Here is a 13,149-nt window from a genome sequence, read left to right as displayed (position 1 = left end):
ACACGAAAAGTTGATGATTTGTCAACTTTGCATCCAGCTTTAACGAAACACTGCACAGTTTATGTTTGCTTCACATCAGAGTGGAACATTTTTCAAAGCCAAAGTACGACACTGATGTTGTGACACCAGAAAGATGCTTTGTTATCTCACACTGAGAAGAAAATCTGAAAAGAAGCTTAAGTTCTCAAATGTCTAATGATAATGGTCCAGTTAGATCTTTTCTTACCTCGTCCTCATCCAGCAACTGCTTCTCTCTTCCTTTGGCTCGATGTCGATCAGGAGGCTGACCGGCAGGATGAAGGAGCAGATACTGTTGCCGCGGATGCTGAGAGACTCCAGCTGAGTGGGCTCCCTGTTCTTCAGGGTCATTTTCACCACCTTCAAGCGAGCGTTCATGCTCACTTCAGCACCTGTGATGGTGCCGTGGACCTGGGCGCCATTCTTCAGTTCAGTAACCGTCTCATGGCTGAGCTTCATCAAAAACCCGACTCGTTTCATGATGGTGATGGACTGCAGGGAGAAACCCTCCAGAGACACAGAAGTTTTAATAAGTTCCCCATAAACCAGCCAGTACTCTGGTAACGAGCTGTTTTGTCATTTTAAGCACAAATTTGCTCTTTTCCCATTTTTTTTTAAACTGTTCTTTCGGGGTTGTTTTTGATGGTCATACACTGAACAACCAATCAATCAATAAAATAACTGTCAAACTTATTGACGACAATCGTTGAGTTGCAGCCATACGTTTCTCTTATTATGGGATGATAAACTTCTTCTGAGGGTCTTCTATGTTGGGGACCCTGTTGGGGATTTAGCCTCACTCATGGAGGTGTGTGTTACAATAAGGCTGATTCAGATTTCCTCGGCCACCACTCTCGGGACAAACTTCTTTTATTGAAGACAAATGCAAAAGGAAATATGTGCACAGAGGGATTGAAGGTACATGTTTTCTTCTTCAGAAACCAAAAAGAAAAATCTAAGAAACGCTGTCCTTCTGCTCTTCATCCATGTGACCAAAAAGAAAAAACTAAATGAGCAACACAGCTCCACCTGCCTACTGCTGGTCACAACAGACTGAGGTCACTATTAGGTGTTATTAAACTTAGTCTGTGATCCAATTAAAGTCACATTTGACTTGCACTGAGCTGGAAAAGATCATCCAGAACCGGAGAGGAGCAGACTCCCCGACAGGACTGTACTGTTCATAGCGTCCTCGTATCCAAACAGCTTTTTTTCCTGTTGTTTTCCATCACACACGCTGTGAACCTCTGAGCCGGTTGGTGTTGTGCTGCTGACAGCTCGGTGGAAGCTGTGAGCTCTCAGACGCTGGACGAGGCCGGCCTCGGCGTGGCGTTCACTCTGGGATGGCAGGAGGCCAGTCCACATCCACAGACTGGGACAAGAAACACAAGATGTTGAATCTGTAAAGTGGAGTCTTCCAAAATGTTTGCATGAACGACCAAATGATCTCCAGGATTTGGCTGATTGTGAGCAGATCATAGTCAGAGTCTCCTGGATAACCGCTAACTTCTCTCCGATGAGGGAGCTACTTTTGTCAGTCATCCAGGTCGTGGCTTTTCTAGTGGATTCGTAGCAACTGGAAGACGTTCCACCTCTCATCCAAGAGGCTTCATCAGCTCTGACTGACTAGTTGGGAGTTCCAGATATCCTTAAGGAGTCATTAACACCTGAGTTTCGGTTTTAATTGGGGGTTCGTTGCTCCTTCCCGTCGTTATGTGAGTCATTAGTGGTCCCACAGTGGGGTTCGTTAGGGTCTTTTGTGGCGAGATGTGGACGTGGTTTCATCGATTAAGCAACTCGCATAACGAGGGGGAGAACTAGTCAGAGCTGATGAAGCCTCTTGGATGAGAGGTGGAACGTCTTCAAGGAACTCAAGCTGCTACGATTAATCTACCAGAAGGAGCTACTTTTATGCTAATGGAGTTTTGTGAATGTTTCTGTATCATGGCAGAATAAGCACTCATAAAAGACAATTTACTCCAATGATTACCTTCAAATCACAGGTTCTGTAACTGCTGCTGTTTGTGCATTCATTTGTCTCACCTCCACGTCCAGCTCCAGGATGTCTGTGTCCGTCTTCAGCAGCTGACACAGGTTCGGTTTGGTGCGGCCAAAGTCTCCGTGGACAAACTCTTTGATGTAACTGTCGGCTTTGCATTAAGGAGTGTGTATCACGTGGTCTTTCACAACTTTCAGCTGGTATGAACTCAGTTCAGATTCATCCAAAAATCACATCAACAGATGGACACAGGGTGGACTGATGGACTCCATTTTAGAGTGATGGAAAAATCTGTTTGCAGTTTGTCATGTCATGGAGGTTTTCAATTACAAGTGAGCCGTGTTCTGCTGGCTGTCTGTTGTGCGTGTGTGTGTGTGTGTGTGTGTGTGTGTGTGTTGATCAAAGTGGCTTGGATCGATCACATACAATTACATTAACATGCTAATTATCTAAATATTATCCTCCAGATGCCCAGAACTCGTCTTTAACAGGTGTGCGTTGACCAAGTGAGGATACGTTCCAGCCTGCGTCTTCAGGCCCAGGTAGAAGTGATGTGGGTCCAGGAAGCGGGCGTTCATGCTGTGGATGACTCGCTGTCGGACGGCCAGCGCTCGCCGGTGCAGAACTCTCAGAGGCGTCTTCTGGTCCAGAGTCAGGTCCTGATTGGACAAACAACAGACTGGGGTGTCAATGGAGACTGTACATAAAAGATGGATGTAGCCTCTGGGTCTAAGAAGTGAAGCCAAGATTTTCTGTAACAGCCAGCAGGGGGCGACTTCTCTTTTTGCCTGAATGTATAGAAGTCTATAAGAAAATGAATCTGCTTCTCCCTTCATTTGTTACCTCAGGAAACATGTTTTTAATGTGTTTATGGTTTCAATCTCTAGTTTAAAGACCTTGAACACAGTGTGGTGTATGTTGTGGTCCCATTCAGACAATAGAACAGCGTGTGTTTGAGATCAGGGCGAGCTTGTTGTTAACAGCGTTCTGTCCTTGAGATTCTCAGTCTGAGCCTCCCCTCACTCGTTTCATCTGGTGTCAGAAGGCCACCATGACAACGGTCAAATTCCAACCTCGAGCCTTCAGACTTGTAGTCCAGCGTCGCGATGGCAACATCTGTCTTTATCTGTACAGTCACTGTTCTTGTTCCGGTTGATTCCTGTACTCCTGCAGACACTTTTCACTGCTTCCCACAGAACTCTCGCATTACCATGTAGAGTAAGTCTATATCATATCTAAGCAAATATCTATAAATGTGAGTATTAGTTTCCTTTCTCTGCTGCCCTCCTTTTGTTGGTCATGCTAATACTCTGACTCTGATGAAGACGCAGCAGTCTGAAAGCATCCGTCTGTTTGTTTACAGCCTGTGAATCCACTGTTTGTATTCTGGAAATGTGCAGTTTTCGAGTTGAGAAGCGTCTGTTTCGGCTGCGTTTTGCTGAAAGATTCATAGAGAACCAGGTCAGATTGGTGGATGTGTCCTTTATTAGTCTGTGTATATCCATTATGTTTTCATCTAAGTGTTGCCTTTCTGTCCCTGTTGATTAAATGAATAATAAAAACAATTAAATGACGAGGCAACTCGCTACTCACCCTCTAAGTCGAAGTCATATTTACTTAGTAGGAGCCATGAGTACATCTTTATTTTTGTTTTAAGGTCAAGGGGCAGATTGATGATTCTTATTTTGGTTAGGATATATTTTTGTCGGACACATTGGACAGGAGGATAGCGCCTCCCGTTGATGAGCTCACATTCTCACCTGTTCATTGTCGGAGGAAGAGGGAGGGGGTGAGCTGGGTATTTTTTGTTGACCGCTATTGTGCTTGATTACTTTGATTTGGAGTTTTGCGTACGTTTATACGAGTTAATGATCTTGTTTTCCTTTAACAAAAGGCAAAACCTATTGTTCAGAGTCTCGGTGAGTCTCAGACAAACAGACCTGATGTCAGCCTCTCAGCGACAGGAGGTCTCGGATGTCGCTCCATACTTATCACAGTATTCAGCAGACGTACTACCTGGAAGTACACGTATCCGCTTAGAGACTCTTTTAACCTCCTGACTCTACATACATAGAGTGATGTGTGTTGTAGTGACCTTGATGTCATCAATAAAGCCGATGTCTTCTCTCTGGATGGGTTTCTGGGTCCAGACCAGCGCTGTATACGTCTTGGTCTTCTCCTCCTCTCCCTCCTTCATCCGACTCATGGCCTCTCTGCAGACGAACACACACACACACACACATCATACTTGTTTAATGCTGGAGATTTTGTTTCATGTAAGTTTATAGCTTCATATTTTCTCACCTGGTAACAATCTGCAGATCTCTCACTCTGATTTTGTCTGAAGACTTGTTAATGATCTAAAGACAAAGCAAAACAAAACAAGGTCAGTCGCTGTGAAGTACAAGTGAGAACATAAACACAAAGTTGAACTGGATCATCTCATAGTAAAGTTTCAAGGCAAAAAAACAGCAAAAGCTCCGTCTCTTATTGAATAAAGGTTGGCCAATTTCAAGGCTTTAGCTTCGTAGATGGACACAAGAAATCCAAAATGTACTCAGGAACTTTATCACACAGAGCCTGATAAGTAATAATCCACCTTTTATATTAAATTCTAACTTGGACCAATGGAGAGAGGTCAATAATGTGCTGCCTGAACGTCGGGTTTTTAGAGAAACTACAAGTCTTGGGCTGAAGTAAAGACACAGTGAATGAATAATGTAGCTGTGAGAAGAGAAAGACATTTAAATGAACTGTCCTGATGTTTGGTTCAGAATAAAATGTCTGTTTATGGTGAATTCATTCCTGATATGCAGTGTGACGATCTGGAGTGCAGTCAGATGGTTCTGTTGGGTTGTCAGTCATATTTAGCCTGTAATTTTTGCTAAAACATCACCAACATTTGAGCTCAACAGACCGGTTTCTCTCCGTCTGAAACAGATATGGAGGTAAAAGGAACATCCTGCACCTCCTGTAGTTTCTTCATCTCCACTTTGTTCAGTCTCGCTTTGTGAGGATTCAGCAGCTCCATCGCGAATGGACGTCCTGCCCAATAAACAGAAAAATACAATTTAAAAAAAAACCCACTTGATGTCATAAAAATCCTCTGCAAGTGCAGCTTTAAAAACCCATATTCAGTTACCATTTCCAAGAGTTCGGACGTCCACATCCTCTCTGCCAGACGAGGAGAAATTAAATCCTGTAACCCAAAACAGGACTTTCATTACAATCACTTTATTGTCTGACAGGTCCCTGATATTCAGTGGTGCAGCTCACTGTGCTGAATAGAAATAAAGTCTCATCTAAAGCCATCATCACACAGACAGTCTAAATAACACGGACAGGAGCATCAAAGGGCCGATGGTTAAGTCATGTTGCGGCTCTAACGTGGAGGTGAGAGTGGTTCAGGATGAAGCAAAATCTTTTAAAACAATAACTTCCAATAAGCTCTGTGTTTTTCTAGCTAGGCTGCATATACTGTATCAGCATCATACTGTACAGATATCTAGGGTGGCTGGAAAGTGCAAAACACTTTTACAAATTCCTGAAACACCTTCACAAGTAAAATCAACCGGAAAGGAAATGCACCAACTCTGGGACTGAACAGGAAGTGGTAACGGGGAGAAGCCAATAAGAGTTGTTGTTGTCATTTATGGAGTTCATGGTGACCCAAGATGGATGGCGATCGAGTGATGTTTTGTGGCACATGCATGAGCCGATTAACATGGTTTTGTTTTTCATGTGGTCGGTCTTTATCATTTTTAAGTGGTGCAGACCAGACAGAAGGACCAGACATGCTGCAGCAGTGCATCAGATATTATATATTATATTAGATATGATAGCAAACAACATTTTTCAAGTCCAAGCTCCAGTGGTCCTCCAGTCATATGGCGTATAAACAGCCAAATCCTGGATTAATTTGGATTCCAAAGTCCATTTGTGACTTAAACACACTGTATGAATCTGGGAGCGGTAATTTCAACATGTTTGAACGTGTATTTGCTATCGGGAATGGAGAGTCATTCAGGAACTCTATCTGTGACGATGGTTCCAAGCCAGAAGGGGGAAGTGCAAACATCAAAACATCCTCCACCAAGAACTCCATAAATGACAACAACAACTCTTATTGGTCGCTCCCCGTCACCACTTCCGCTTCAGTCCCAGAGTTGGTACGTTCCCTTTCCAGTTCATTTCACTTGTACACTTGTTTTGCATTTCCCGTCCACCGTAGGTATCCGTACAGGATTGTTCTATTTTATGTTCGACTGTGTTAATTAGACTCTTATCCACCACCATCATCACTAATCCATTCTGTAGCGTCTGCATACTGGGCTGTCCAGTTCTGCACCAGTACAGTTCTGCTGTTTCCCTGAGGCTTCGACACAACTCTTCATCAGTGAACCTCTGCGACGGCGCCTGTCGAGGACTCACCGTCGGCTCTGAAGGCAGACAGAATGGGTGCTGCGATCAGCTCCTCCACCGAGGACTCCATCCTCCTCTCTCCATCGATCACCCAGGGCGTCTGAGGCAGGCTGCGGCAGAACTTGTTGTACCTGCCTGAACGTCAGCGGGAGAAGTCATTAGTCATTATCCGGTCACGTGTTTAAAAACAAAATGTGAAAGCGCGTTCATTACCTGCTACAAAGACGGACACGTGGAGACACTGGATGTCCTGAGAGATGCAGCTGCTGGTGGGTTGTGTTGGAGGACATGGGTAATGTCTGGAGAAAAAAACATCAACACAAATCCTTTCAAACAGCACTTTTGACAATAACACCATGAAGGGAATGTAAAGTCTGTACTCACTTCAGAAATTTGGCATCAGATATTTTTTCCAGAGCTTTGACCACTGCCATCCGGGTGAACACAGACTGCGGAAGGAAGCGACACAGAGTTCACACGTGTTCCTGTAGCGATGAAGCTCTAGACGATGGTACAGAAAGTCGGAGCTCTCTTGTTTCCTCACCTGTTTGTTCTTGGTGGGTTTGAAGCAATCAGGACAAGTCGTTGCTCTGCAGGAAGGACAGAAGATAGGAGGAGGAAAGTCATTTATTCATCCGATGCGTTCAGTTTCAACACTTCCACTCCTCTCACTGATCATCATCTCGTTTCCTAACCATGATGCCCGTCTCTGCTGCACATTCAGGGCAGAAAGTAGGATTTGATTGTAAAGTTGTAAAGAGGCAGGTTTGTGATACTGGAGTATGTAAATGATAGAAACATGATTTGCCTTCGAAAGTCGTCCTCAGATGTGTTTGTCCCCTTCCATTAAAGAAAAGGCAAAATTCACGATCGTCACTCAAATAACTAGAAACTGAAAAAAGTAATAATAAATAAAAATTTGCTAAATTATAATTTAGTGAAATAAGACGTTGCTTTTGAATTGTGGTTGAAAAGAATAATTTTAAAAAACAAAAAAAAAACTGGACAAATGAGAGCACTTTGCTGATGAGCAGGTGAGCAGTGGTCCAGAATACCTGTCAACAGGTGCAGAAGTCTGACTGAGAGTTACAGGAAACACCTGATGGCAGTGATTGGCTCAGAGGGTTGTTCAACTACATATTAGTTCACGGGTCCCATCAGGCTGGTTTGATTGTGTGTTTTTTATATATTTTTGTTGAACCATAATTCTAAAACGACGTCATGATGTTCATTACATTTTTATTTATTATTACTTTTGTCAATTTCATCTTATTCCAGTGGCAGCTGTTTGTTTTCCTTCTTTAATGGGAGGCTATGAATACATTAGAGGACGACTGTACTGGAAATGCAGAATTCTACTTTTACTCATACAAGCCTTTCCAAGTTTTCAAACCTTAACCCCCCCAGTCATTGATTAACCCCCATAAACTCATCTCTGGGTATCAAAGCTACATATTGAGGTTTTTTTTTTGGCCTTTTGCCTTTATTTATCAGAGCAATGGAGAGAGACAGGAAAGGGGGCAGAAGAGTGGGGAAAGACCTGCAACAAAAGGTCGGGAGTCGATCCCATGACCGCTACATCGGGGACTACAGCTCCTGTTTGTGGATCTGGTTGAGCTACTGGGGCGCCCCGTATGATTAACAAGGTTTTTCCATGAAAATCATTACCTCCTGTCTTAAAAAGGTTTCATGTAACTCTGTAACATTGTGGCTTCCTCTCTAATGTGCAGAACTATGAAGTCCCTGCTTCCTTCTCCTCCCTGCAGCTCAGCACACCAGCTCACCTACTCTGAAATACAAAATGGCAAGTTGTAATTATTCTTGTTCGAACCAGAATCTGAAGAAAAACGACACAGAAAGCCGCACATTGCAGGTTGACAGGATTGGTTCTGAATCTAATTTTCCAAGACAGTCATCAGTGCGCTGCAGGTTCAAGGTGAGAATGCACAGACGACTGCTTATTTGGTCGTAGAGGCTTTTGGTGAAAATTGTTTTTTTTATCTTAACATGTCCATACAGTGTTTTTATAAAATAGAAGACACGTCATGATGACTTTCAGGAGTTTAAATTCCATTTTTTCTTCAGAAAGACAGACTGGCACTCACAGGAAGTGGCAGTCAGCGTCCGTTTGAGGGTGAGTAAACTCTACGCCGACCTCGAATGCACTCTGAAAACACAAAAAAGCCCACAGTCCATGTCATCTGATGTAAATGTAAACAGCATATTTTAAAATGTAAACTAGGAAATTAAATCTTTAGAATTTCTCAACCACAATGAATAACAGCTTGAATGAAAACTTTCACGATTGTGAAGTATTCTATGAAACTGACTTTTTCTTTTTTGAAATTAACTTGATTTGGCAGAATTTTTCTCCTTTTCATGGTTGGACGTCACCTACCCTGGTAACTACGGCAACACCCCCCAGCTCCTTGGCAACCAGGCCCTGCATGATCCACTTGAAGGCCTCCTTCACCTGGATGACATCATCCTTGTCGAACACCAAGCCCTTCTCTCTGAAAGACAAAAAAGCGCTGCGTAACTCAAACCTCGGATTCCGTGACTGTACGCACACTGACGCTGAACATGAAGGAGTCAGAACAGATTCTTTTACCTCACTTCCTTCTTTACGTGGAGCCAACAGGAGTGCTGTGGGATGAAAGAATACTCATGAACACTGGCAGAAGAAGACTCTGATCTTTTAAAACATACAGTACTAATACAACAGTGTAAAGGCTGCGCTGTAATTGTTACTTGAACAAAATCAGAAAAGTCTAAGAAATTTAATCCCAGTTGCCCAGAACCCAAAGCAGCAGCATCACAATGTTTGTTTTGTCCAATCAACATCCATCCATCCATCATCTATACACCGCTTAAACCTCACTAGGGTCATGGGGGGCTGGAGTCTATCCCAGCTGACTCAGGGTGAAGGCAGGTTCACCTGGACAGGTAACCAGTCTATCACAGGGCTACACTTAGAGACAGACAACCAAGCACACTCACATTCACACCTACGGACAATTTAGAATCACCAATTAACCTCAGCATGTTTCTGGACTGTGGGAGGAACCCAGAGAACCCAGAGAGAACCCACGCTGCACGGGGAGAACATGGAGATTCCACGCAGAAAGATCCCGGGTGTCCTCACCGGGACACAAACCGGCGACTTTCGAGCTGCGAGGCAATGGTGCTAACCACAGAGCCACCTTGCAGCCCTAAGTAATTTATCATAAAACAAAAAATAAAAATAAAGCCAAATGTGATCTGATTCTGAGTTCACTAAGGGAGGATTTGCTGCTTTTCTCTTTTTTATTTAGATTTGAGCTTTTGACTGTCAGCGAGAAGACACACACACACACACACACACACACACTGACCTCTCGGACACACAGCTGGGCAGGCAGAGACACAGACAGCACCAGCGTGTCGAACTCATAGCTTTCTGCCTTCACTGCCTCTGCTATCTGTGAAAACACACCAGAAACACATTCATCTTAATGACACTGTCATTTTCATAGTGTTAATGATGAAAGCAATGAATGTTTCCCAGCACACACACCTTCACGGCCTGGATCGTGCCACAGAGCTCCTGCAGGATTCCCAAACACACCACACACACAGGTGACTCGTCGTCCTTCGGCCTAACCACAGCAGCAGCAGCGTCCTCCTCCTCACACTGAGCAGCAGCCACGCTGGGCTCCAGTTTAGCTCTTTTACTGGGAGGGTCTTCAGGTGTGTCTGACACTGCCGCTTCATGGGACTTGTTGTTTTCATCTCTGGAGTCTGGTCCTGCTGAATCTTGACATTTGCTGTTTTCTGTATCTGCGATGAAAGCTTTAAGCTCCTTAAGGGTTTCCTGTTTATGATGAAAGATGATAACCGATCACTCAGTAGCTGCAACTAAGAGGGACCACCAATCATTTTAGATGCTTAATGGAACTGTAGAATACAATGAGAGCAATGAGAATGACAGAGAAGATAACTATTTTCGTTTTTACTTTTCTATATTTTGATCTGTGTGTTGATTTTAAAATAAAATATGTATTCATGCAGACAGATGGGGCCAACATGTCCTGAATGCAGCACCAGTCCTACCTGCTGTGGTTGTCTGTAGGCGGCCTGGACACTCACGCAACAGAACCGGAGGACACAGCGAGCACAGCAGCCAGCAGACAGCAGCTTCTGGACGATGGGTTTGTCCTTCTCCTTCAGCGGCAGCATGACTGCAGGCTGCAGGACAACAAGCACATACATCCACTCAGTCAGCCCACATCAGCCACTAGACAGGACCTCATCAAAGGTACCAGTAACTAGTGAATCATTTCTGGTTTGGGATTCTCATACATTAGCATTTACTACTTTTGTCACTTCTGGGGGCTCTTTATGGGCTGACAATGGACTATTACCTGTAGAAATTCAAGAAGCACAGACAACACATAGACAAGATTTACAAACCGCTGCGGGTGCCCCAGCACAACAGATGATCAATAGTTCAGACACACCTGAGTACCGAGTTTAAGACCACCGCTAATACAGCACGACTGCCCTCCACATTCTAAAACTGCTAAGCTAAGTTAGCTAACGCTGAGCTTTTAAAAGCAGCATTGTGAAGATGTGAACGTAAACGACACAGTGAGCTGCTGCCAAACACCCGAAATTAACCTACCTGATGTAGAGAAGGTTAATTCAAAAACATATAAATCAGAGCGCAGACAGTATTTGGATATCTGTCAACATGCTCACGCAGAGAGGTTCTGATCTGCAGACTCAGCCCCAACAGACCAAACTAATCAACCCGCGTCAGCGTAATGACAGAATGTGGCTCTTTGCAACAAGGCAGAGACGATATTTGAATCAAACTTTGCAAATTATGTATATTAGTATTTCATGGACACGAATTAAAATGTTTACAATTTTGCAAAAAAATGTCAATGAGTTAAATCCAATCGGCAATCGACGCCTACTGTCTGCATACGTCATCTCCAAGCGCCGGGCAGTTTGACAGCCGGGTCCTTCTTCCCCCTGCTGCAGCCGGTGCTCTGGAAGGTTCTAGCCGGAGCTAGTGGCGACGCCTCAATCTGAGTCCATCCGAAGCCGAACCGCGGTGTTCCAGCTCCCGGACTCATCAGTCCCACTGCCAAGACTTCCCTTAACATTTCCCATCGATTAGAAAGAGGCGATGCCCGAAGCGATGGCTGCACCGAAAGTCTCAAGCGGAGGCAAAAACAAAGGAGGGGCGTATGTGGACCGCGACAAGCCGGCCCAGATTCGGTTCAGTAACATCTCTGCTGCCAAAGGTAGACTGAAGTGCTAATGAGCCGTTTTGAAATGCTAATGTATTGTTCCAGATCTCCTTTCCTGGTTGGGTATCATAGCCGTGGGCTGGGCAGGGCACCGTTATTTCTAGTCTTCCATGTATCGGATAGCTTCTACCGGGTCCTCTGCCTCATTCAGAAAAGTCTCATGGTCTTAGTTCTCTGCGGTAGAGGTGTTTAATATAGAGACTTGTAGCAATGGGTGATTCAGTATTATCTATTCAGCACATTTGAATGCAGCATATATAGCATTAAACGGACTAAAATTAGGTTTCTTCAACTGAAGCTCCTTTCAGAGAAGCCAAAAAGCAACATGCTGCAAAAATGTCCAGAAATGTGCCCAGAGTTTGGTGCAGCCTCCCTGTGAGATGCTCATGACTCAACACAATCTGAGCTAGCTGGTGGCCCACAACGCTGGTTGCTATATGACAGCAGAAGCAAATGCCCACATACTGAACTGTGTCTGTCTGAAGTCCACTGTGTTTTTAGTGGGCCTGCAATTTGTTTGTTTTTATTCTGGGTGGTTCTGTCGAGGAGTGCATCTGCATTGAAAATAAAAAATACATTTAAAAAAAAAGAGCTGAAAATGCAAATGAAAAATGAAACTTTTCTCATGCGGTGTAACACCAGCAAAGGCATCCAAAGTAGCTCTTTAGCTTTGGGTAGCATTGATTCAAAAAAAGACTTTAACTACTGCAGCCTGTCCACATGACAAACAGCAGGACTTACTCAAGACACTCCTGTTTTTGGACAGCTTTTTTTTTTTAAATCACAGATCTCTAATAATTACCAAAAAAAAATGCAGAAAAGAAATGTGATTTTTGCTTCTTGTGCTGTTCAATGTGAGTCAGCAGTCAGCAGGAGGGTGAACTGAATTCTGTCACTGTTCTGACTCGTCACTTGTTTGTTTGACAGCTGTTGCAGATGCCATCAGAACAAGTCTGGGACCAAAAGGCATGGACAAGATGGTCAGTAAACAGATTTTGGCATTAGGCTGGCTTTACCCAACTCCTCGATTCTACACATTTGTCTAACCCAAAGTTGTTTTTTGTTTCTTGTTGTTTCAGATCCAGGATGAGAAAGGCGATGTGACCATTACCAACGACGGGGCCACCATCCTGAAGCAGATGCAGGTGCTCCACCCTGCTGCCAAGATGGTACGTTACAATACAAACACCGTCTGATGGTGCCGATTCTCCTCTCAGACTGTTGTGATGTGGGTTAACTGCATGTTGACTCATTAATTATCCTATTTTCCTGAATTCTACCATTACCTAATGTTGATTGAAATGTGTGTGTTCAGCTGGTGGAACTCTCCAAAGCCCAGGATATCGAGGCTGGTGACGGCACCACTTCTGTTGTAGTGATCGCTGGAGCTCTGCTGGATGCCTGCTCCAA

At 44.0% G+C, this 13,149-nt stretch overlaps 2 protein-coding genes and 1 pseudogene across 2 annotated transcripts in view; 1 reads left to right on the top strand and 2 right to left on the bottom strand.

Moving 5' to 3' along the window:
• Positions 1-222: 222 nt before the first annotated feature.
• LOC103359582 (small nuclear ribonucleoprotein Sm D1 pseudogene) lies at positions 223-498 on the bottom strand (annotated as a pseudogene).
• Positions 499-854: 356 nt separating this feature from the next.
• Positions 855-11,182, bottom strand: pus10 (pseudouridine synthase 10). Its single transcript, XM_008284965.1, has 18 exons — positions 11,103-11,182; positions 10,532-10,666; positions 9,996-10,292; positions 9,814-9,900; positions 9,051-9,085; positions 8,838-8,952; positions 8,545-8,606; positions 6,984-7,029; positions 6,824-6,888; positions 6,653-6,738; positions 6,449-6,574; positions 5,160-5,216; positions 4,986-5,062; positions 4,322-4,377; positions 4,113-4,230; positions 2,534-2,676; positions 2,062-2,161; positions 855-1,390 (listed from the first exon to the last, which is right to left on the bottom strand). The coding sequence occupies exons 2-18, from the start codon at positions 10,655-10,657 to the stop codon at positions 1,352-1,354; spliced, it is 1,635 nt and encodes a 544-aa protein (XP_008283187.1). The 5' UTR covers positions 10,658-10,666; positions 11,103-11,182; the 3' UTR covers positions 855-1,351.
• Positions 11,183-11,438: 256 nt separating this feature from the next.
• cct4 (chaperonin containing TCP1, subunit 4 (delta)) overlaps positions 11,439-13,149 on the top strand; it is a 9,203-nt gene continuing 7,492 nt past the window's right edge. Inside the window, exons 1-4 of the mRNA XM_008284978.1 lie at positions 11,439-11,733; positions 12,667-12,719; positions 12,819-12,908; positions 13,055-13,149. Coding sequence (XP_008283200.1) covers positions 11,616-11,733; positions 12,667-12,719; positions 12,819-12,908; positions 13,055-13,149 — 356 coding nt within the window. The 5' untranslated portion in view covers positions 11,439-11,615. The remainder of the gene's footprint in view (positions 11,734-12,666; positions 12,720-12,818; positions 12,909-13,054) is intronic.

The sequence above is a fragment of the Stegastes partitus genome, unplaced genomic scaffold (assembly GCF_000690725.1).
Source record: "Stegastes partitus isolate 25-593 unplaced genomic scaffold, Stegastes_partitus-1.0.2 Scaffold382, whole genome shotgun sequence".
Lineage (NCBI taxonomy): Eukaryota > Metazoa > Chordata > Actinopteri > Pomacentridae > Stegastes > Stegastes partitus.
The sequence above is the reverse complement of the archived record's forward strand: the minus strand, read 5'-3'. Positions and strand labels throughout refer to the sequence as shown.